The sequence below is a fragment of the Tupaia chinensis genome, unplaced genomic scaffold (genome assembly GCF_000334495.1).
Source record: "Tupaia chinensis unplaced genomic scaffold, TupChi_1.0 Scaffold000086_1, whole genome shotgun sequence".
Lineage (NCBI taxonomy): Eukaryota > Metazoa > Chordata > Mammalia > Scandentia > Tupaiidae > Tupaia > Tupaia belangeri.
Window position 1 is genome coordinate 3,352,380 of NW_006159548.1, and position 24,277 is coordinate 3,376,656.

At 40.4% G+C, this 24,277-nt stretch overlaps 1 protein-coding gene across 4 annotated transcripts; it reads left to right on the forward strand.

The window, feature by feature from the left end:
• Positions 1 to 23,990, forward strand: AFM (afamin). Of its 4 annotated transcripts, none has more exons than XM_014585737.2 (14): positions 4 to 202; positions 2,892 to 2,940; positions 3,470 to 3,602; positions 4,495 to 4,706; positions 6,124 to 6,256; positions 7,744 to 7,841; positions 8,763 to 8,892; positions 10,682 to 10,896; positions 13,963 to 14,095; positions 18,380 to 18,477; positions 19,453 to 19,585; positions 20,725 to 20,948; positions 22,409 to 22,575; positions 23,880 to 23,924. In XM_014585737.2, exons 1-13 carry the CDS (start codon positions 115 to 117, stop codon positions 22,563 to 22,565), a joined length of 1,803 nt encoding a protein of 600 aa, XP_014441223.1. In that variant the 5' UTR covers positions 4 to 114; the 3' UTR covers positions 22,566 to 22,575; positions 23,880 to 23,924. The 4 variants fall into 4 exon arrangements, with proteins under 4 accessions (XP_014441224.1, XP_027625536.1, XP_014441223.1 ...); XM_006142914.3 differs by having other exon boundaries at positions 22,409 to 22,541; positions 23,880 to 23,923; XM_027769735.1 differs by lacking the exon at positions 22,409 to 22,575 and having other exon boundaries at positions 3 to 202; positions 23,880 to 23,990.
• Positions 23,991 to 24,277: the final 287 nt, after the last annotated feature.

The window sequence follows — 24,277 nt, forward strand, 5'->3', positions numbered from 1 at the left end:
TAAGCAGGTTACTTTTTTACTAGCAATGTCCAAAATATATAAATCTTGATTTTACTCAATCACATTATTATTATTTCTTTTTGTGAATGAGATTTCTAAAAACCAAAATCAAAGATGAAGCAGTTAGAACTTACAAGTTTTGTTCTTTTCTTGTTTTTTTTGACTGAGTCCCTACCCCTGCCCACAAAACCTCAGGATGCAGGTAAGAAATTTGCTTGCATATCAGCTAAGGAATGATTAAATTAGGATGATTTCTATTTCTTTAACCTTGTTTTCTTTCTATTTAATTCTTCACTTTTTTTTCCCTCTTGATTAGTTTCTGTATATTGACCAATTATCCCAAAGTAACCTTTCCAGAATTTGTAATTTGGTAGTCATATTACCTAACCTTTAGGCAGAGACAGTTATCACACTTCAAAAATGGTTAGTAGCCTATGGAAGGATAGAAAGTATAGCTGGGAAATACAGATTGGATTTTGAAATGTTAATATTTCTTGCAAATTTTTATAGTATATGGTAATGATGGGATAATGTATGAGTTGGAACTTTCTAGAACATTTGGTTGTCCAACAAGTCTTCTAATAAACATTCTTAGGAACCGTAGGACCTGATTTCTTTCTTTGTACAGTTTGAACATGCTTCTAAGCCTAACCAAGCCAATAGGAACTGGAGGAAGGGGTAACTTTTACATTTTTTTTCCATCCAAAGGGGAAAAGTTTTACATTTCGTCTTTCTAGAAGAGGTATTTTTTTGTAATCCCTTTGGCCTGGAAGGATCATCTTTCTGGAATGCATGCAAAGATGTTCTCTAAGTGTCACAGTGGCACTGAAGGTGTAGATTATGTCTTCCTTAACTTGAGCGCCCCCCGCGCCCCTCAGAACACCACACCTCACAGTACCTGCTAGTAAGTCCAGCCACAGGGCTTGAGGAGCAGGGTCATTCTTGAGCTCTCTCTCTTTACTTTTCCCTCTTAACAACCTGTTTCAAAATCCTGTCAACTTTCTTCTCTTTATTATCCTTTGGATCTATGTTTTCTTTTTTATTTCTATTACTCTTACTAAAATTTAGATTCCACTGATTTCTCAGTGAGATAAAATAAGATAGAAGTCTTTTAATGGCTTGGTTAATTTTCTCCACCTATTTATTCTTCTATCCATTTATTCAACAAATAGTTCTACTTTCTAGTTGTTAGGTACCGTGAAAGGCCCCAGCACATTAGACATACCAACACATGACTATTACTTCTCAGTGTATAGAAATGATCTGGGGCCAGCAGGTGGTGTAGTGTAATGATCTGGACTCCCATATGGCTGAATGTGGTTCAAATCCTGGACCTGGTGACTTGAGGCTCATGCTGGGTGTGTGTGTGTGTGGTCCAAAATCCTGAGAGGAGAATGAAGGAGAAGGGATTGTGGCAGAGCCATCCCCCTGTGGTGATTTCTCACTTTCTGTCTCTCTGGTACACGCACACATCCTGTGACAAAAAAAATCTCTCTCTCTCAAAACAAAACAAAACAAAACAAAACAAAACAAAACAAAACAAAACAAAAGATCTGATTACTATCTTATATAAATGTTTCAGTAGTACTCTGTGGTTTCAAACTCAAGTCCAAATGCCTCAGCTTTACAAGAAGGACGGCCATGATCAGCACCCAGATCCTTTCTTTGCTAGGTTCCATTACTCTTCTTTATGACCCACTTTATCATGAAAAAGGATGGAGTTTCCCTAACACATCCCAAGACTTCTCACCTTGTGCTCTTACATCAGTTTCTCCACATGGAAATGCTGGACTTCTTATTTTTCTGCTAGCTGAATTTTTCACGTTTTTTTTTTTTTTAAACTCAACTCATATGCTATTATTCCTATAATCTATTTCTGGTTCCTTACCTTGAGATCATAAGGCATTTCTGTCAAAACGTAATCACATTTGAAATTGGATTACAGTCATGTGCGTGAGGCACTTTGACTATGAGAACACAGGAATCAGGTCCCGACAAGACATCTTTGTCATTGTGATGGCCTCAACAAGTTTGTGTGTGTCCAGCACAATATTCTGCAAAAAATAAAGACTCCACAAATGTAGTCAATATGGATGAACAAAAATGTGCTCAGACTAGCGTATGCTCATAGAGCGAATCCATGATTTTAGGTGAGTCTGGAGATCATCTGTGTCCACTAGCACTAGCAACTGTAGGGACCTTAGCATCCTATGATATTTCTCATCAAACCCTGTCATGAACACCTTGCAATCATTACATTATTTCTTTAGTCATAAATGATAGACATTTAGCAGAAAAATGGTGCTTATATTTGACAATTATTGCCAGAGAATCATCAATGACATATCCAAAGTTTGATCAGTTTGAAATGAATTCAAATCAATTCAACTTAATAAAAATGTCTTGAGCCCAGAGTCAGGTGTAGTTAAGATCTCATATTTGGTTCATACGACTTCTATCTTTCTTGTTAAACATGCCAAGTTATTTTCTATTATCAGTGTTCTATTTTATGCTTTGTACTTTGTACACATAAATGTCAATAAATATTCTTTTTTTTGAGAGTTTTTTTTTTGCTATAGGACTCGTGCATTTGCCAGACAGACAGAGAGAGACAGAGAGACAGAAAGTGAGAAATCACTCCCCAAGGGAGATGGCCACACCTCATTCCTTTCTCCTCCATTCTCCTCTTGGGATCTTGGGCACGCACGCACACGCGCCCAGCATGAGTTTAAGCCACTGGGTCCGGGACTCAAACCATGGTTGACTACATGGGAGTCCAGCGACATAGCCATTATGCTAACTGCTGGTCCCAGATGTCAATAAATATTAAGACTTATTGAAAAATATTAAAAAATAGGGTAAGTAATATCCTAAATATCTTTGCTTTTCAGATGACTTCAGTGTCGTTCAGAAATTTATAGAAGAGAACGTTGAATACATGTGAGTTGTGCTGAATTTCCTTGAATGATGATGATTATTGTAATTTTTTTTTTATAGATTTTTGTTATTGGATGTGTGCACTCACTGGAGAGACAGAGAGACAGGAAGTGAAAAATCACCCCCCCCCAGGGGGATGGCTACAATACAATTTCTTCTCCTTCATTCTCCCCTCAGGATCTTAGGCAAGCACACACACATGAGGCGTGAGTTTTAAGCCACCGGGTCTGGGACTTGAACTACAGTCGACTATGTGGGAGTCCAGCAACATAACCATTATTGTAATCTTATCTGATACATTCCAAAACTATCAGTGATTCTCAAAAGTAATGTAATTAAATAGAGAAATAGCTACACCATTAATTATAAAATTTAGGTGTGGCCATTGAATCATCAAGATGTTGTAAAATGTATATAGCCTTGGTGCTTGGGTAATTTCCTGAGGCGACTCAGAAGTGGATGTTCCTGCGTCTGTTGAGCATAAATAATAACACTGCAGATGCTTACTGTGTGTCCACATGGACTGTTGCAGCACCACTATCGTATTTGCGCAATACATTCAGGAAGTAGCCTTTGAAGAACTCCAAGTTATGATAAACAACATGGTGGAATACAGAGATAAATGTGTGGCTGACAGGACACTTCCGGAGTGTTCAAAATCAGCTGTAAGTAAATTGCCTCCCTTTCTTTAACACACAAGACCATTTGGAAATACCAAAAGAGCTTGGCTTGAAAAATATGATCAGAAAGGGGCTCTATGCACGTCATCTTTGTTTTGCCTCCCTTCCGTATTTAGGATAAGGTACTTTTTATTTAAAAAAATGATGATTTACTTCTATTTTATTTATTATTATTTTTTAATTTGACCAGAGAGAAGAAGATAGAGAGAAAGGGAAAGGGAAAGTGAGAAAGCAAGCTGCCAGGTCCAGGACCATAGTCAGCCATGTGGGAGTCCAGCACCTTAACTACCACACCATCTGGTGGCCCCCAGGATAAGGTACTTTCATCAGAAGACATGCAATTCTGTGTTGTGATGCACAAGAGGGCTTGCTATGTCTCTGAAGTATGTAGACAGGCCTCTGCTCACAATATGCCATGTTTGTACAGACAGAGGAGACAGCCAATAGCCCGGAACACCCAGGGAGCCCAGGGGTACCCTTTGTAGCTGCATTTCTCCACATGCACTCTATCGTCACACTCTCTTTATGGGTTTCCTCCCAGTAAAGTCACCATCTGCATCCCTAGAAAACTACTCAACACAGAGCCAATGCATTCTCCTTGTTACCTTGCAAGATGAATAAAGTCATGAAGGAAGAAAGTGTAGGCAGCAAAGAAAGAATACAAAGGCAAGGAATCTCGTGATATGGATAGGGAAATGTTCCTGAGTATGGAATGGCCATCCCCGGTGTGGGCAGAGAAGCTCTGCTGGTCACAGTGGTGAAATCACCATCTCTTTTCCAAAAGAGAACAATGATCATTTAGTGAGTCCATTATGTCTCCTTGGAAGGTAGGGAAGCTTTATCATGACTGAACATCATCCTTCTTCTTGTTACCCAGAATGAGATTTTTCAGGAAAAAACATGCTCTATGGAGGGGCTGCCACAAAAATACAATTTTTCACACTGCTGCAATAAGGTGGACTTTGAGAGACGACTCTGTTTCTTCTATAACAAGAAAGGTGACGGAGAATTTCAGTCTCCTTTCCCGACTCTTGAACCTGAAGAGAAATGTCAGGCTTATCAAAATGTCAGAAAACCTTATCTACATAGGTAAGTTTATTTTTACTGGGAAAATAATATCATTGAAGAATTAGTCTTCTGCTAAATTCAATACCTGTCTCAAAGGAGCATGGCTGGGTTCATTGATTGATTCATTAATTCACTCAGCATGTATTGTGTTCTAGAGTCTGCGCTTAGTATGGATTAAACGCAGCGATATAAATAAGGTATAGGCCTTACTACCAGGACTCTTACATTAAAGACGAGTATGTCCTTTTCCTCTTTTAAAAAACGTTTTTTAATCGCCAGAGAGTGTGTGCACGAGAGGAGAGAGAAAAAGACAGAGATCATTCCCCAGTAGGGCACAGCCATTACACAATAGTTTTTCCTCCATCTCTTCATTTTGTCAGGATTTTGGCCACACGCACACATCTACACATACAGGTTCTTGGTGTAATTTTTTTTTTTCCTTTTTTTCGGAGAGGTTTTTGCTATAGGGCGTGTGTGCTTGCCAGACAGACAGAGAGAGACAGAGATAGAAAGCGAGAAATCACCCCCCAGGAGGGATGGCCATGTCGCAATCCCTTCTCCTCCATTCTCCTCTCAGATCTTGGGCACACACGCACATGCGCCCGGTGTGAGTTTACGCCACTGGGTTTGGGACTCGAACTGCGGTCGACTACGTGGGAGTCCAGCGACATAGCCATTATGCTAACTGCTGGTCCCCTTGGTGTGATTTTTAAGCCATGGGAGCTAGGACTCAAACCGCGGTTGTCCACATGATATCTGTCTCCCTGTGCACAGCACTGACCCACAATGCTATCGGTCTGAACCAGTGGCACCTATGTCCTAATGTAATAAGTCCTACAGCAGAGGGATGTGCTTGGTGCTAGGTTGCTTGTAGCATAGTGGAGGAAATGAGAAGTTGTATCTTTTATTCAGGCAGATATTAAATTACTAGGCGTTTAGCCAAAACAAAACAAAACAAAAAACAAAATTTGCTTTCGATAGTGCAGTAACTGTAGACTTTTCTGGAAGGCTGGTGTGTTCATTGAAACCTAAATCAGAAGTTTCTTTGAATGAAAGTAAATATGATTCCTGCATCTCAGATACAGTCCTTCAAAATGGAGGAGAATACTGCTGACCACCCTGCGGCATGGGGAGAGGAGAACAGCCGTGGCTCAGCGTTCCGGCTGCGAACTGCCATCCTCACTCTTACTCTGCAGTTAGCAATTTTGCGGAAAGGACGTTAAAGGACTCTTATTGGGATAACGCTGCCTTACATTGAAGTTTTCTATAACGGGAAACATTTCCTCTTACCTCCAGTTTTACAACCCACTCTAGTCTCTTCTGATCTTTTCTTTCCCTTCCTTTTCCCCTCCCTGCCCTTGTCCACCAATCATTCCATTCCCATTTCTTCCTTTCCCTTCTTCTCTCCTTTTTAAAAAATTCTTTCATTTTTTTATAGCTATGTGTACGAAGTTGCCAGAAGAAACCCCTTTGTCTTTGCCCCTACGCTTTTAACAGTGGCTGCCAATTTTGAGGAGGTGGCGAAAGCATGTTGCGAAGAGCAAGACAAAGCCACCTGCTTTCGAGCGAAGGTGAGTATAGCTTCCGTTCATTCAAAGGCCAAAGAATTCAGCCAACACACAGATTCAGTCCCCACTTAAGATTAACTTACGGCCAATGTGCCATTTATTAATATGTTCTTTTACTATATTCACTGATTTCCCACTTTTAGTGTGCTGCAGATAGAAATATTCTCTCTTGCTCTTTTAAATTTGCCAGAGGGTATGTGTGCTCATGAGAAAGCGGGGGGGGGGAGAGAGAGAGAGAGAGAAAGAGAGAGAGATATATCGAGGAGGCACCTCTCCAGGGGCATGGTCGTGCTGCAATCCCTTCTTCACCATTTGTCCTTCTTTTCATGATTTTGGACACACACACATACACACACACACACACACACACACACACACACACTCAGGGTGTTTTTCAGGCTGCTGGGCCCAGGACTCAAACTATTGAGTTGACTACGTGGGATCCAGCAGCTTTACTACCATGACACTGGCTGGCCCATAAATATCCTTTTTGTCTGAAACCTTTGGAAGTAGTCACCCATTTCCAGGGTTTTTCTTCTGGCTTTAGTTTCTTTGTAAATTGGAAGAACTAGTAGTGAGTGAATATTGAGGGTGAAAGATGACATTTCATCTTCTACCAGTAATAAGCCCTTTTGTGACTACCCTTAAAACGGTTTAATCCTAGCAGATGGCCAAGCTCACAGACTACTGCCTCCACCACATCCCCTCCAACAGGCGAGCGAGTCATCAAGAAGACTGGCACTCCTTTATAATGTGCCACAAATACCTTTTTCTTTCGATACATAAATTTACCAAAAGGCCAAAGATTTTCTGTCTCTGAATAAGCTCTGCAATAGTTTGATTGGCATGTAGTTAAAAAAATAAGGAAATAAGGAGCAAGTGTGGGGTGGGTTAATGTGGGATATTGTAGCACAGTAAAGAATGTTAGTGATGGGGCCAAGATGGCATAGCGGTTACATTGCTGAACTCTCACATGGTGGATTGAGGTTCGAGTCCCAGACCAGTGACTTGAAACTCACACCGGGTGTGGTGTGTGTGCATGTGTGCCCAAGATCCAAGGAGGAGAATGGAGAAGGGACTCTGGTATGGCCATCCCCCCCGGGGGGGTGATTTTTCACTTTCCTTCTCACTGTCTCTATTTTTCTTTCTTTCTGGCAAGTACATGCACCCTAAGGCAAAAACCTTTACCAAATAAATAAATAAAAAGAAGAAAGTTAATGACAATTTAATATAATATCTCTCTAAATAACCAGTAGTGCAAAATTTGAATGTGCACAATGAAAAGTAATGGTAAATGCTAGAAATGGTGGATATGTTTATTTCTTTGATTTGACTATTACGTATTGTATACATGCTTTGAAAAACAACACAGTAGCCCACAGAGATGTACAGCTACTATATGTAAATCGGAAATCCTAATAAACATTATTATAAAAAAAGCATAGTGAGATTTGCTATTGTTTCAACAAAATCTTCTTTTTGTTCTTTAGGCAGCTCCTATCACACGATATCTAAAAGCATCTTCCTCTTATCAAAAAACTCTCTGTGGAGCATATATGAAGTTTGGACCCAAAATCTTAAAGTCTATGTGAGATTTATATTATGTATCTTGTCTCTACTTGTATTTTCTTGTCTGTGACTTGGTTTTATTAAACGATAGATGGTTTCGTATTTATATTCTTCTTAGTTTCTCATGGGTTATGAGGTGGATCAGAAACAGGACATTAAATCAGAATAAAAGAAGACTTAGGAGGGGGAGATTGAGGCCCAAAAAGAAAAGGGGACTACTTTTAAGATATATGTTGTGGGGCCAGCAGGTGGTGTAGTGGTTAAGATGTTGGACTCCCACATGACTGACCATAGTTTGAGTCCCAGCCCTGGTGACTTGCTTTCTCTTTGTCTGTATCTGGTCAAATAATAAAAACAAAAACAAAACAAAAAATAAATAAATACAATTAAACACCTAATTAAAAAAAAGATATATTTTGGTTACTTGGAAATTCGAACTGGTCTGGGAGCTCCCAACCAGGGTTTTAAGACCTTCCAGATACTTTGGACATGTAATTTGACCTTGATGACTAGGAGAAAACCTTGCAAGGATAAATTTTATCTCTCATGTTTACCCTAACCAAAGGTAGGGTAATCCTTTTTCTCAATATGTCTTGAGAAAAAAAGCTGAGATTTCAAACAGATCAGCAGGAGAAAGTTCTGTGATGGATTACTTATGCCTGCCATGATCTTGCAATAGGAAACAGAGTCATACCCAAGCATCTTACTATAATAATTAGGGAAGAACCTCTTAGTTATTTTCGTATCAGATCTAGGACTCTGGGGAGCCCAAAATAAACACCTAGGAGTTACAACATATCATTGCTATTTGATAAAGACATCTGTGAAACTCTAAGAATACCAATGCCTTTGGCAGTATTCACATTGCATTAACAAAGAATTGCATCTTGTTTTACTTGCTGTTTGAATTATTTTAGTGGCTTCTCTATTCTCTTTCCAGAAATGTCGCTGTATTCAGTCAAAAGTTCCCCAAGGTTGAATTTAAAGAATTGCTCTCTCTCATAGAAGAGATCTCTTCCATGTATGACGGATGCTGTGAAGGAGATGCTGTGCAGTGCATTCGTGATTCGGTAAATAGCATCTAAAACCAAGTAAAAGCAGACTTCCTGCTTTGATCCTATGTGCTTTGTCGGAAGCGTGATACCAGTTCCCATTTCATTTTTCACATCAGTCCCGAGCTTCATTCTCATCTTCATCTTTAATGTTCACCTGAAGATTCCAGGTGGTGGGAACAGCTAGAGCACAGCAGGAAGGCCTGAAATTGCCTGATGTGTTGACGGAACTCAACACCGCTCAATTGAAGCTGATATAGACAATAGGAAGAACGTGGAGCCTCATTCTGGAGAGTCTGGAGCTGGGACCAGGAGCGAGATGAGCTTTTAAAGATATTGCATATAGGGCCTACAGGTGGCATAATGGTTAAGGCGTTGAGCTCCCACATGGCCAACTGTACTTTGAGTCTCAGATATGGTGGCTTGAAACATGCTGGATGTGTGTGTATGAGTGCCCAAAATCCTGAGAGAGAATGGAGGATAAGGGATTGTGATGTGGCCATCCCCACTGTGGGGGGTGACTTCTCACTTTCTCTCTCTGTCTCTTCAGTGAGTGCATGCACACTGTAGCCAAAATCTTTCTTTCTTTCTTTTTCTTTTTTTTTTTTTTTTGAGAGATTTTTGCTATAGGGTGTGTGCACTCACCAGAAAGATGGAGAGAGACAGAGAGACAGAAAGCGGGAAATCAACCCCCGGGGGTGGGGGATGGCCATGCCGCAATCCCTTCTCCTCCATTCTCCTCTCGGGATCTTGGGCGTGCACGCACATGTGCCTGGCTTGAGCTTAAGCCACTGGGTCCGGGACTCGAACCACGATCGACTACATGGGAGTCCAGGGACATAGCCATTATGCTAACTGCTGGTCCCATGTAGCCAAAATCTTTCTAAAAAATAATTTATGCATATAATATGTAAATAATTACCTTGCCTTCCTTCTAACTCCCAAACTTTGTGCAAAGATCAGAACTGGGGTGAAGGGTAGAGATAGGGAACAGACTAGGGCTTTTTATTCCTACATCATTCGATAAATTAAATGACCTTAGATGACTAATACCCATAGGAAAATAATCCCATGAGTGAAATAGCTTCTTATATTTGAGAAGTCTTCATGTGGCAGTTGCTGTAGTGGTCCATTTGCTTTCCATTCTTTCATTCACGTTCCAAATATTTATTGAGCATTTGCTGTGCGCCTGGCAATGTAGTTTCAGGCCATGAGAAGAGACAGGATTATAGCCATTACAATGACATGTGGTCACCATTGATAGTGCAGGTGTACTATTATGGAAAATTAACAACATCTAGAATATAAGATGCTAGTATATCAATGGAGTAGGGACAACATATTTAAAAGAATAATGCTTAAGTAATGTGAATTTATGAGGGAGCCTATTTTTCATAACTATTGCATCTTAAATCCTGAGGAATAAAGCTGGCATGAATGTGAAACTTCATGTATATTAAGTAAGTATGAAATTTAAATGAATATCATTTATCAAATTAGCTTATGAAATGATTCTAGATATTATGCTAATGATTAGTTTTGTGCACAACTATTCCATGATAAAGGAAAATCCACCCTTAAGAAATGTTGAAACTATGGGGGCTGGCAGGTGGTGTGGTGGTTGAGGGCACTGGACTACCACATGGCCGATGGTGGTTCAAGTTCCAGACCTGGTGGCTTGCTTTTTCACTTTCCATCTCTCTCTTCTTCTCATTCTATCCCTCTCTGGTCAAATAAAATAAACAAATAAGTAAATAATGTTAAAAAATTTGGAACCAAAGTAATTGTGCATTCTTATTTGGTACAGGCCAAGGTTATGAACCATATCTGTTCAAAACAAGACTCCATCTCCACCAAAATCAAAGACTGCTGTGGAAAGAAAATGCTAGAACGTGCCGAGTGCATATTTAGGTTGAACAGAGATGACAAACCGAAGGATCTATCTGCAAGAGAACCAAAATTTACTGACAGCAAAAATGCGTGTCAAGAACGAGATATTAACCCAGACAACTTCTTTGCTGAGTAAATAATTTTTGTTGAAATGTATGAGGCAAAAAGAAACATCATATTTGACCCATGTTGGCTAATTTGGGTGGAAGGAGATGGGACCATTTAATTCACTGTGAATCATATAATTGTTAAAAATCATGGCTCTAGACTCTAACAATCTAACAAATGTTTTCACATCATTTTAAGAAAATATAACTGTTATTATGGTGATGGCTAACATTTATGGAATACTTGGTAGGTTTGAAGCAGCGGGCTTTAACAGATTTTGTGTTTTAAACTTTCACAACAATTATGTAAAATAAGTACAATTTCTCCCAATTTTTCCGAATGAGTAAGCTGAGGTACAATGAAGTTAAGTGACTTGTTCAAGATTCACAGCTAATGGGACCAGCAGTTAGCGTAATGGCTATGTCGCTGGACTCCCATGTAGTCGACCGCGGTTCGCGTCCTGGACCCAGTGACTTAAAACTCACGCCAGGCACGTGTGTGTGTGTGCCCAGGATCTGGAGAGGAGAATGGAGGAGAAGGGATTGCGGCATGGCCATCCCCCCTGGGGGGGGATTTCTTGCTTTCTGTCTCTGTCTCTCTGTCTGTCTCTGTCTGTCTGGCGAGTGCATACGCCCTATGGCCAAAATCCCCCCCCCCCAAAAAAAAAAGATTCACAGCTAAAAAAAAGACAGAGTAGGGTTTTTTGGTTTTGGTTTTTATAATTTTTTTTTTCTGCCATAGGGCGCCACCTGCTGGCTCCCAGAGTAGTATTTGACGCCAGGAGATCTGGTCCGAGGGTTGTAGCAGGCTTATTGCGAAGCCATGCCACCCCATAGCCGTTAAGGAGAAGACGAGTGAACTTGTAGCCATAGGGACTAGAACTGAGTCCGGATTGAGTCACTCAGACAAGCTAACCATTCTGTGCTTTATTTCATCATCTATAACATTCATGTAGGAATATTCAAAGTTCATTAGTGATGAAATAGGATCCAGGGATTTTGCTGGGCTCATACATAGGGAATGTGATGTGAGAAGAGGACACATTGTCAAAGCAGGAAGTGCAAAAACTGTTCTTTTAGTTCTGACAGTGTTGTGTGCCAGGTAATGTGAAAGACACAGGAAGAGGGGATTAAGTATATCTGAGGACGTGGCTTAGGAAGGTGGCACTGGAGAACATTCTGGTCATCTGGACTGATGGTAGAGGATGGATAGAAGTAAAAAAAAAAAAGTGCTTGTATTTATGGCTGTGAGTAGGGTATCTGCAGTAAGACACCATGGTAGTGAGTAACGGATACCACTGTTGGGCTTGTACTGAACAACAGCAAGGACAAAATCACTTTTACATTGAGGAACTTTACCTGGAATGAATCCCAGTTTGGGGTTAGGTGACTGGTTGGCATTTTTCTCATTTAATGAGATGAGAGATATGCATGGAGAAGCAGGTGTTGTGGGAAAGAGAAAACGTTTAGTCTGAGCTCATTGACTTCGAGGTGCTAATAAGCAACTAATCGTGACAATCAAGTAACAATTTTTATATGGAGCTGGAGCTCTGGAAGGAGGTGTGAGTTGAAGATACGGGATATAATAACAGCTGATTGTTTTTTGAAATTTTACTAAGTGTTAGGGACTTGTCATCTACTAATGACTCTGACGGTAGTAATCTTTTGTCTTTATTTCATGGGTGATAAAATCGGCACAGAGAGGTTAAGTAGTTTGGCCCGAAGTCACACAGGTACTACGCAGTGCCGCTAGCCGAGACGAACAGTCTGGCTCCAGACTCCTTTTTTTATAACCACTGTGTTCTATTGCTCTGCATGAGTTGTGGATGTTAAATCAAATTATATTGTATTAACCCAAATGATAGATTGTACCTGGCACCCATGCTGGATAAATGAGAGCAATTTTTATCATTATCTGCATTATTAACACTATTATGACAGTGTTCGAAGAGCAGGGGGAAAGGATAGGGTGACAATGGGCGTGCTGGGTCAGAACAGTTTTAAGGTGCAGCCTTGTGGATGTGAATATTTGCTGCAAGACCTTAGTGGACCTCTGTGTCAAATTGGCTTCCAGGGGTTTTTGTTTGCGATGTTATGGGGATGTGTTGTTAGGTGTGGGGTATTTCCTGCTGGGAAGATGTCCATGGCTTAGATATTGAGATACTGATTCTTATGGCCAAAGCTTGATCTAGTGCTTCACACCCCTAAACACTTAGTGTTAGCCTTGTTCTTCTCCCTTTCTCGCTTTTCTCCAAATTATATCCACCTGTCCTCTTAGAGACTCTGACCGAGGCCATGGAAACCACTGCCAATGGTTTAGAGCTGAAGAGCGAGTTATTCCATATTTCACAAGTGACTGGGTGAAGCAGTGGGCAAAGGCTGCTCCCCCTCTCTAAGAGCCCCCTGTATCATGAGGAGTGAGGGCAAAGCCATATTCCCACAGTCCAGAGTTGGAAGTCTGAATGTATTTTCTAGCAGAATGATACTAATGTATTTTCTAAAGTACTGATGGCCACCTTCTTCTTCTTCTTCTCCTTCTCCTCTTCCTCCTCCTCCTCCTTCTCCTTCTACTTCCTTTTTTTCTCCTTTGGAGAGATTTTTGCTATAGGGTGCATGTGCTTGCTGGAGAGATAGAAAGTGAGAAATGATGTCCCAGGGGGAATGGTCATGGTACTATCGCTTCTCCTCTATCCTCCTCTCAGAATTTTGGCCACGCATGCACATGAGCCTGGTGTGAGTTTAAGCTGCCATGTCTGGGACTCCAATCATGGTCGACCAGCTGCTGGTCCCCACTGTATGGTATTTCTAAGGCTTTGAGGATTGAATCATTCCATTAATTAACTCCAATAATGCTATCCTCCAAGTTTAAAAAAAAGTCAGTATAAAACATAACATAGAAGAGAACTTTTGTAAAATTATCTTGTACTGTCAAAATAATATTCTTCCATCACTCCTTACCCAAAGCAGAGGAGGAACTTAGTTTTTGAAACCAGACAAGTACTAGAAGGTCTGACTAGGTTAAAAGATAGTGAGACTTGGTGTTTTGCTCTTTCTCAAAGTTCTAATACACAAACGATCGTACACATGGCAGGTTTACTTATGAATACTCAAGGAGACATCAGGATCTGTCTATACCAGAGATTTTAAGAATTTCTCAAGTGTACGAGGATCTCCTGGGCAATTGTTGCAACACAGAAAATCCTCAGGATTGTTACAGCCACGCGGTAGGTCCCATGGCAGTAGGTTCAGAGAATTAAAAAAGAGGAACAATAACAAAACACTTAAAAATTGATATCAAAGTGTTACTCCAGTCTAGGGGTAGAAAATGGAACTGGCAACGTTGAGTCTACTTTCTTTCTTTTCTTTTTTTTTCTTTTCTTATTTTTACATTTTTTTTTTTGAGAGGTTTTTGCTATAGGGCGCATGCGCTCGCCAGAGAGAGAGACAGAGAGACAGAAAGTGAGAAATCACCCTTCGGGGGAATGGCCACGCCGCAATCCCTTCTCCTCTGTTCTCCTCTCGGGATCTTGGGCACGCACGCACATGTGCCTGGCATGAGTTTTAAGCCACCGGGTCCAGAACGTGAACCGCGGTGGACTACATGGGAGTCCGCGACATAGCCATTACACCAACTGCTGGTCCCAAGACTGGCATTATTAACTGGGTTTATGCATTATGTTTTCACCTACAAATCTAGTGCGTCGATTCTCTCTTCTTATTAAACATTTCACCTTTACATTTCTGTTGATAGAGTTTATTTTATTGACTTATATTAGGCTATCTTATTGTAAAAGTAGCAAATGGTTATTGTAGATCATTAGAAAAATGCCAAAAGTTAACGAAGGAAAAAAAAAAAAACTTTCTAATTGTGTTACCAAGGGTTAACAATAATTAACATGCTCAACTTTTCTGCTCATATGTGCATGTGTGTGTGTTTTGCCACAGGGTGCATGCACCTGCCAGAGAGAGAGAATAAAAAAAGAACCCCCACCACCACCATGGGGAACTGTCATGCTGCAATCCCTTGTCCTCATTTTTTTGGGTGTGTTTCTCAAGCCTGTGAGTCCAAGTTTTAACTGTGCCATCAGCCTTGTGGGATCCCACTGCCTTACCCACCATGCCACAAATGACTCCCGTGTGTGTGCTTTTAAAAATAAGATTGGATTAATATTGTCTTAGAAAAAAACCTGATTTTTTTATTTGGGACCATGGAGAACTTTTTGATTTGTTTGTTATAAATGGTGCTGTATTGGTTTCCTATTTTGGCTGCATTTTTAGTGGCTTAAAACAGCAGACATTTTTTCTCTCTTAGAACAGAAGTTTGAAATCTTGGGAGACTGAAATCAAGGTGTCTAAAGGGCTGTGTTCCCTTCAGCTGTTTTAAGGAGAATCTGTTTCTTGACTTCTTCCGTTTCTAGTATAGAAAACTTTTTATCTTGGGTCAGCCAGGTGGGGCAATGGTCAAGACAGTTGAATCCTACATGGCCAACTATTGTGGTTCAAATCCTGGACCTGGCAGCTTGAAAAACACCCTGGGCATGTGTGTGTACATGTCCAAAACCCCATCCCAAGAGAAGAATGGAGGAAAACAGTTTGCTACAAGGTCAACCCCTTGGGGGTTGATTTCTTATTTCTTACTCCCCCCTCCAGCCCGGGTGTGGGTCTCTCTCTCTCTGGTTAGCATATACACCCTATAGCAAATTATAAAAAAAAGAAAGAAAGAAAATTTCTCATGTCAATAAACAGACTTCAGGGACCAGCAGTTAGTGTAATGGCTATGTTGCTGGACTCCCATGTAGCCGACCACGGTTCGAGTCCTGGACCTGGTGGCTTAAAGTCATGCCAGGCACGTGTACCTGTGTGTGCCCAAAATCCCGAGAGGAGAATGGAGAAGGGATTGTGGTGTGGCCATCCCCCCTGGGGGGGGGTAATTTCTTGCTTTTTGTCTCTCTGTCTCTCTCTGTCTTTCTGGCCAGGGCATGCACCCTATAGCAAAAACCTCTCAAAAAAAAAAAAAAAGACTTCAAAATATATTTCATTTAAATCATGGTATTCCCATCATAATGATGTAAAACAATTTACTTAACTTTCTCTTACCATGTGTTGGACATTTAGGATGTTTAATTAGGTTGATTTTAATTTCATAGGTGACTCTGAAGTGAGTATCTCATTGTGCTTTATTACTATATAATGGCTATTTTTTCAGGATTATTCAAAAGAAAATTATTGGGTCAAAATGAGTAAACTTTTAAACAACATTTAACACAAATTGACAAATTACTTTCTAGAAAGTTTTTGCCAGTGTGTAGTCCCACAGCAGTGCCTGAGAAGGTTACTACAACCTCCCTTTAACAACACTGCCATGAAAGTCGACCTTGCTAGATTTGTATGTGAAAAAGCAGTGGCTCTGTCTCAAGCAAAAATGTATTTGATTTTAATGACATTAAGTTTTTCCATGTGCTTTTAGCTATTACAGTTATAAATTTTCATGAACAATTTGCTCATGGCCATTACTATCCTGTTGAAAGCAATGTGCTTTCTATATCCACTCATATGCATCTCAGATACATTATAGACATTCATTATTTGATATTTTGGATTTATTTTTCTTTCTTTCGATAATGCACCTTTTTTTTTTTGAGAGAGAGATTTTTGATATAGGGCACGTGTTCTTGCTGGAAAGACAGAAAGACAGAGAGACAGAAATCAAGAAATCATCCCCCACTAGAGGGAATGGCCATGCTGCAATCCCTTCTTCTCTATTTTCCTCTCAGGATTTTGGTCACACACACACACACACACACACACACACACACACACACACATGGTGTGAGTTTTAAGCCGCTGAGTCCAGGACTCAAACCACGGTTGACTATGGGAGTCCAGTGATGTAACCATTATGCCATCTGCTGGTCCCAATATGCACCATATTTGCTTTGTTTAAATTTTTTCTTCTGCTTGCCATAAAAACCAGTTTATACCCACTCAGATTAGAACAATGAAGTACGAAGACTTGAGTTTCATTTCTGTTCTGTCACTGTCTCTAACGATTCAAAATGGTCCCGATCTTTTTTTTTCTTTTTCTTTTTTTGGAGACTTTTTTTGTTATAGGGCATGTGCACTCGCCAGAAAGGCAGAGACAGAGAGACAGAAAGCGAGAAATCACCCCCCAGGGGGCATGGCCACACCGCAATCCCTTCTCCTCCATTCTCCTCTCGGGATCCTGGGCATGCACGCACACGCGTGCGGCGTGAGTTTAAGCCACTGGGTTCGGGACTCGAACCGTGGTCGACTACATGGGAGTCCAGCGACACAGCCATTATGCTAACTGCTGGTCCCAAATGGTCCCAATCTTGAAATGAACTGTAATCTTGGGAAATTTTCTTTTTACATGGAGACACAGTTTGTGCCAGAGCTTCATTCACTAGTGTATAGTTCTTGTTCTGATAGCTACTTAGCAGATGTTCAATTCTATGCCAGATGAGAGAGAGTTCATCAAATATTTAAAGACAACTGTTGGAGGTTTTAGGTTTCAAATCTAATTTTCAAAGATATATATGAAAGGTAAAAATGATTTAAAATATCCTGTAGCAATTCTTACTAGCTGGGTTATTCTAGACAAGCCATGTAACTTCACAAGGTCAATTTACTTAAAAATGGAGGCAGTGGTCTGGTCCTACAACCTGGTGCTTAAGGGAGCCAGATCACACATGGCCAACCATGGTTCAAATTCTGACCCCAATTGCTTGAAAAACAAGCTGGGTGCATGAGTGTGCATGCCCAAGACCCTGACAGGATAGAGAAATGGAGGAGAAAGGACTCCAACGCGACCACATTCCCTGGGGAGGTGCTTTCTCTCTGTCTGTCTGTCTCTCTCTAGTGAGTGCAAACACCCTCTAGAAACTAAAAAAAAAGGAGGAATCAACTGTTATAGCCACTTCAAAGTGAGAATTGAATGTGACTATTATCAACATAAAATCTAAATTATAATTTTTTAAATTGGAAAACTCTAAAAAAGGTCATGATGAAAAAATGTGGAATTTTAAGATTTATTAAAAAACCTGTATCTATAATGTAAAAAATCAAAATCTTGTACACTCATATAAGAATGGCCATGATATGGGACCAGCAGTTGGCATAATGGCTATGTCGCTGGACTCCCATATAGTCAACTGCAGTTTGAGTCCCTGACTTGGTGGCTTAGATTTATGCCGGTTGTGTATGCGTGAGTGCGTGCCCAAGATCCCAAGACGAGAATGGAGGAGAAGGGATTGTGGCGGGGGATGGGGTGATTTCTTGCTCTCTCTCTCTGTCATTCTGGTGAGCGCATGCGCCCTATAGCAGAAACATCTTCAAAAAATAAAAATGGCCATGATTTAGTGAGTAATGTGTAATAATAAAAATTTTAAAATACTGTAGATTAAAGAAAGGTATTTGGCAAATTGACCTAAAGCTTATGATTACATTTTAGATAAAATATTTGTAACCATTATTGTTCTTATTTTCAGGAAGAAAAATTCAATGAGACAACTGAGAAAAGCCTCAAGATAGTAAAACAAGAATGTGATTCTTTCCAGAATTTGGGAAAGGAAGACTTGAAATACCAGTATGTTTGCACAAGCACACTAACCTGTGTGACCAGGATAAATACAGAATCCTTCCAAGTGTCAAAAAATTAGCTCAGTCTATCAGTTATGTCCAATTCTTAAACTCTGGGAAAGAATAAAAAAGCCCCTCGAAAGTCAAGTATGCAAGTATGCACATTGAGAGGCACTTTAGTTTTTTTTTTTTTTATTTTTTTTTTTACAGCAGGAAACCCAAGGTTCTGGACAAGGAGATTTTTCTAATGCTTAAGTGTCTGTTTGGACTTGACTTTCTCACTCCTAAACCAGAACTCCCGGATTCCGCCTCACACGGTAGTGGAACGGAACCAAGGTCTGGATGTGAGAGTTTCCTGGGGAAGAAGTCGTGTGTCCATCGGACTTTGGTCCATCTTAATTGAGTTAATGGAAATAACTCCAGGTTTGCTTAACACTTTCATATTTATTCTTTTACTGCAGTTTACTGATGTTTCTTTAATCAATGATCCTGCTCATGTAGTATTTGTTGAAACTAAACATCTTCAAAACAAAACAAAAAATATGATTTCACTACTTCTGAAATCTGGCTAAGAATTCACTCAGTCCATTGAAAGTCTTCATTTTCTTTATCTCAGATTATCCTTTTTCAACATGCGCCTGTTAAATTATTCCTTTAAAATATTTACTAAGTATGCAAAGGATTTCAGGCCAAATTTCCTTACTAGCAAAGTAGTTCCTATACTCAAAGGTAAAACAGGGCGGGCAAAGCTAAGTGCTTCTGAACAAACACTTGACATTAGAAAGGAAGTTATGCAGCTTCTGTAGAGCTGTAGGAGGCTGGAAATAGAAGATGAGACATTTCCTTACCATTTTCTAAGAGAACTAGTTCACATTGCACTTATATTGGTTGACCCTAACCTGGAAGGGTTGGGCTTCAGTAGCGATTTAAGGGAAAATGAACTCTTCTGTTCAGAATCTAACAGGCACAAATGTTCTTTCAGCTTGCTGATCAGAATGACCAAGAAAGTCCCACAGCTCTCCACTGAGGAACTGGTCTTTCTTGGCAAGGAGATGGTGACAGTTTTGACTACCTGCTGCACACAAAGTGAAGAGTTTGCCTGTGTTGATAATTTGGTGAGCATGGGACTTGACCATTCAGCAGACTTGACTGTTCTTTACAAATATACAGGGATATTTGCTCTTACTGATTTATGGTGATTAACTGCCTTCTGTCTTCATTGTTTCAACATCATCAAGCAAAGATGTCAGGTTTTCCTTTTGGTTCACTGTGTGAAATCTTTAAGAAGCAAATGAGAATGTCTTTTTTTTGTATGAGGGAGTGAGGGAAGTCTCCAAATTATCTTTCTTATTTGTATTAGAAGTGATTTGTTGAGGCAAATGATTTAGGAATCACAGTATAGTTTCAGAATGATACAAGACACTTAAAAGTTTGAGTAATATTACAAATTCTTCCTCTTGTCCCAAGGTGCACAGTTCAGGGAGAGAATTACAGACTCCAACTGAATTATGTGCTTGAGTATATCTCCCTAGGGCTGGATTAGAGAGTATGGGGCAGACATCCCATGAGGGGAATAAACTCAAATACTACAACAGTGCTTGGTTGCCCCTTCAGGGGCTGTTTGCAGCTCTCGGCTCACAGTAAGTTTGGATATGTTACTAAGAAATTAAGCCACAGGCATGTAAATTGCTATGGCTTGAATTTTTGTTGTAATACCATTTGGGACTCCAACTTCTACTTTTTTTTTTTATACATAGTATCATGTTATGAGTGCATTCTTTTTTCCTGAAAAAGTTTAACAATGATCTTAGAACAGTCTAGCTATTCACCTAATCATATTTTTGCCTTGGCCTGGGAGTGAAGAGATGGGGTGCCCCCAGGGAAGCAGGCTGTGGATTGAGAAAGGACAGACAGAAAAGTGGGGATTGGGAGGTCTGGTGTCTCTGATGGAGATGGTCTTGGCCTAGAGTCATTCTGTGCTCATTCTTTTATAGGGGGCAGGGTAAAGCCGTGTGCTTTCTATTACTGACTGCAGCTATGGAGCACCTAAACAAGTCTCTTTTGGCCTTCTCTGGTGAACGCTCAGCTTTCTTCTATCTGTTCTGCTCAGCAGTAGATGATGCATTTGTTAGAGCTTTTGCTTGCCCTGCAGGGATAGCACAAAGATCGTGTCTACTTTAAGGCACTCCCTACAATTTTTCAAAACACTGTGACTTTAAAAATCCTGACTGAGCTCCAACTCTCATCGGTACAGGCAGATTTAGTTCTTGGAGAGTTTTGTGGAATAAATAAAAACCGAACTATCAACCCTGCTGTGGACCACTGCTGTCTCACAAACCCTGCCTTCAGAAGACACTGCTTTGAGAGCCTGGAAGCTGATAAAACATACGTACCTCCTCCCACTTCTCGAGATTTATTTATCTTTCACACAGACTTGTGTCAGGCTCCGAATGAGGAGCTTCAGAAGAAGAAAGACAGGTACAAACATTCTCTCCCATTCCTCTTTTTTCATTAGCTTGAAGACACATCATGACTTAATAAGGTTAATCCTAATAAATATGGGTTTTTGGTGTCACGATCCTGTTTCTTTAGCCAAATTGTCTATCTCTCCTATTAAAAAAAGCATTACTGCATATATAGTACCGTTGTTTATACAGTCCCCCCCACCCCCCATAAAAAAACTCCACGTTTTTCCTTTGAGAAAGTCTTGGAGTTTCCAGTAGACTATGGTTTACAAAGGTAAGTCAAAGCAACAAAGAAAGTTCATAATGAATTGGATTTTCTTGAGAATATGGCATTGATGTTTGCCCTAAAAATCTTGTTTATTATTTGAAAAAAGGAGAGGCTCAAAGCGACAGGAATTTTACTTTATTCTATCGGACGATACTATAAATGACAAGAAATAGGATTTTTTTTTTTTGGTTGTAATTAATGTCTGTGTCAAATGAAATGGAGATAGCATTCAGCTACTGATGATAAGGGTTTGGAGGTGGTTTTGTCCATTAATTTTCTAGAAAGATCAAATGTAGTCATGTGTTCTATAATATTGTGAATGATAAAGACTTAGCATTTGTTCACATTGTACAGCACTGTGTCTGTCATCACATGACCTTCATCTTCTTCTTTTTTTATTTTAAGAAAAAAGTCTGCCATAGAATGTGTGTGCTTGCCAGAGAGACAGAGAGAGAAAGAGAAAGAGAGAGAGAGAGAGAGCGAGTGAGAGCGAGAGGGAGAGAGAGATCATCCCCCAGGGAGGATGGCCATGCTGCAATCGCTTCTTCTTCATTCTTCTTTCAGGATTTTGGGCATGCTTCATACAAGCGTGGCATAATTTTCAAGCTGCTAGGTCCAGGACTCAAATCATGGTTGGCTTAACCACTATGCCACCTTTTGGCCCTGACTAAATGACCTTCTAAAGAGTGTTATTATGGAATCCATTCTATAAGTTTAATACAAAAATGTCAGAAGATCCTTTCAAAAATGGAATAGTGGGACCAGCAGATGGCATAGCAGCTATGTTGCTAGACTCCCACATGACCGACTGAAGTTCAAGACCCAGAATAAGCAGCTTCAAACTCATGCTGGGCACATATGTGTGCATGTCCAAGATCCTGAGAGGATAACGGAGGAGAAGAATTGCAGTGTGGCCATCTTCCCTGGGGGATGATTTTTTGTTTTTTGTCTCTCTGTCTCTTTTTGTCTCTCAGGTAAGTGCATGCTCCTTATAGCAAAAATCTCTCTTAAAAAAATAAAAGAAAAGAAAAGGAAGAAGGAAGGAAAGAGAGAAAGAAAAGAGAAAGAAAGAAAAGTGGAATAGTTCAACTCTACACTCCTCCAAGTTTAGGACCCAAGACGTGATTCTGGAATAAGCATTTTGCAGAAGAGTTGCTGTAGAAAGAAATAATGAATTAATTGTATTCGACATCTTTGGGCCACAGGTTTCTTGTTAACCTTGTGAAGCTGAAGCCTGGATTTGCAGATCAGGAGCTGCGGTCTTTGTTCCTGACTTTCACTGCTGCAGTGGAGAAGTGCTGCAAGGCGCAGGAGCCTGAAGCCTGCTTTAATGAAGAGGTCATTTCATTCCTTTTCCACTAAAATTTGACTGGTATTGCTATTTAAATATAATAAGGCAGAACTCCTCATTGGAACCTGCTTCTACCCTGCAATGACTAAGAGGCCCGGGTTTGAGAGCTCAATGTCTACACGACCAACACGTAGGCATCGCTCTGATACAAGCCTTGGGCACGTCTCCTTGGTGACCACACAGTGTAAGAAACGCTGTCAGGAAAACCTGAAGTCTAATACCAGCAGGATTAGTCATGAAACTGGAACTGAAGTGCAGTTCACCATTTGTAAATGAGGATGACAAGGATGACACTCATTATCCTTGAATTATGCCATGGGTCCCTTACTCTTCTGTTTTGAATAACCCATTATCTTTTATTTATTTATTTTTAAAAATCTTTGCCAGAGGGAGTGAGAAAACACCTCCCCCCCATGGGGGATGGTCATACCACAATCCCTTCTGCTCCCTTTTTTTTGGATTTTGAGCACCCACGCACATGTGGCTAGTGTGTTTTCCAAGCCACTGAGTCTGGGACTCCAATTGTGAAGTCACCCATGTGGGATCAAGCTGCCTTGATCACCATGCCTTAGGCTAGCTCTGTGCATTATCTTAATAAGACAGAGTCAAGCATTTTGTCAAAGAGTTGCTGCAGAAAGAAATCATTTAGTAATGCTCTTTGGCAAAGTGACTTGCAAAGAAAATCGTAATAAGCTCCCAAGTGAGGGGAGTAGGAGGTCATTAAAGCCGTCTTTCACAGGTGGTTGTCTTGCCTTCCAGGGGCCTTGTCCCAGCACCTCTTAGCTGAGAGTACACGCAGGAGTGGAAGACAAGGGTAGAGAGAGAGAAGAGGGAAGAAATGTCCCCCTCCTTCTCACTGCTGTGGCTGGAAGTGCCTGCTCAGGAGTTTCCCACTCCCCTTCTCACTGTCTACACCACTCCTGAACTCACTCGTCATCCATGCACTCACATACGTGACGTCATGCACGCTCACAGGTTCACACACAGTCTTCGTTCTGGTTGAGAGCCCTCTATTTTTCTGACTGCTGTCTATGCTGTGGAATTTCTTTTTTTAGGACAATGTTTTAGTTTATTATTTTAAAACTTACTTAATTTTAATTGGAAGGAATTTACTGATATCTAGTACTTACCTGAGTGAGTTTATTGGCAGTTGGTAATATGCCTTGGGTGCTCATTCTCAAGTTTATTGTCTCTCTACACAATGGAGGAGCGGTTTAAGCTTTCTTTCTAAAGTTTAAGGCAATCTGCTCCTCTAAATTTGAATAATAGTATCTTCATTTTTTTTCTTTTATTTGTTCTAACTTTTTTTTTGTTTTCCTTCTCAGGTTTCAAAACTTGGAAACTGAAGCCAGGCTGCTTGAGAGACATTTAAAAAAAGCACCGAAGAGGGGCTGGCAGGTGGCATGATGGCTAAAAGTGCTGGATTCCCACATGGCCGGCCATGGTTCAAGTCCTGGACCTGGTGCCTTGCTTTCTCACTTTCCCTCTCTCTCTCTCTGTGTGTGTGTCTCTCTCTGGTCAAATTAAAATAAAGGAATGAATAAATAAAATTAAAAAAATAAAAAATAAAGTTAAATAAAATAATTCTTTAAAAAGAAAAAAAGCACCAAAGCTGCTCTCTTCTATCTTGATCAGGTGTTAAACATGGGCCCAGCTGCAGCATGCACTGGTAATGATGCTGCTGTTCCACAGGCTGAGGCCACATGGGCAGCCTGGGTTTGAT

Coding starts and splice junctions, on each gene's coding strand:
- AFM (XM_014585737.2), top strand. CDS start 115: ATGAAGCAGTTAGAACTTACAAGTTTTGTTCTTTTCTTGTTTTTTTTG. Junction 4,707..6,123: donor AGAAAACCTTATCTACATAG/GTAAGTTTATTT, acceptor ATTTTTTTATAG/CTATGTGTACGAAGTTGCCA. Junction 20,949..22,408: donor CTTCAGAAGAAGAAAGACAG/GTACAAACATTC, acceptor TTTGGGCCACAG/GTTTCTTGTTAACCTTGTGA.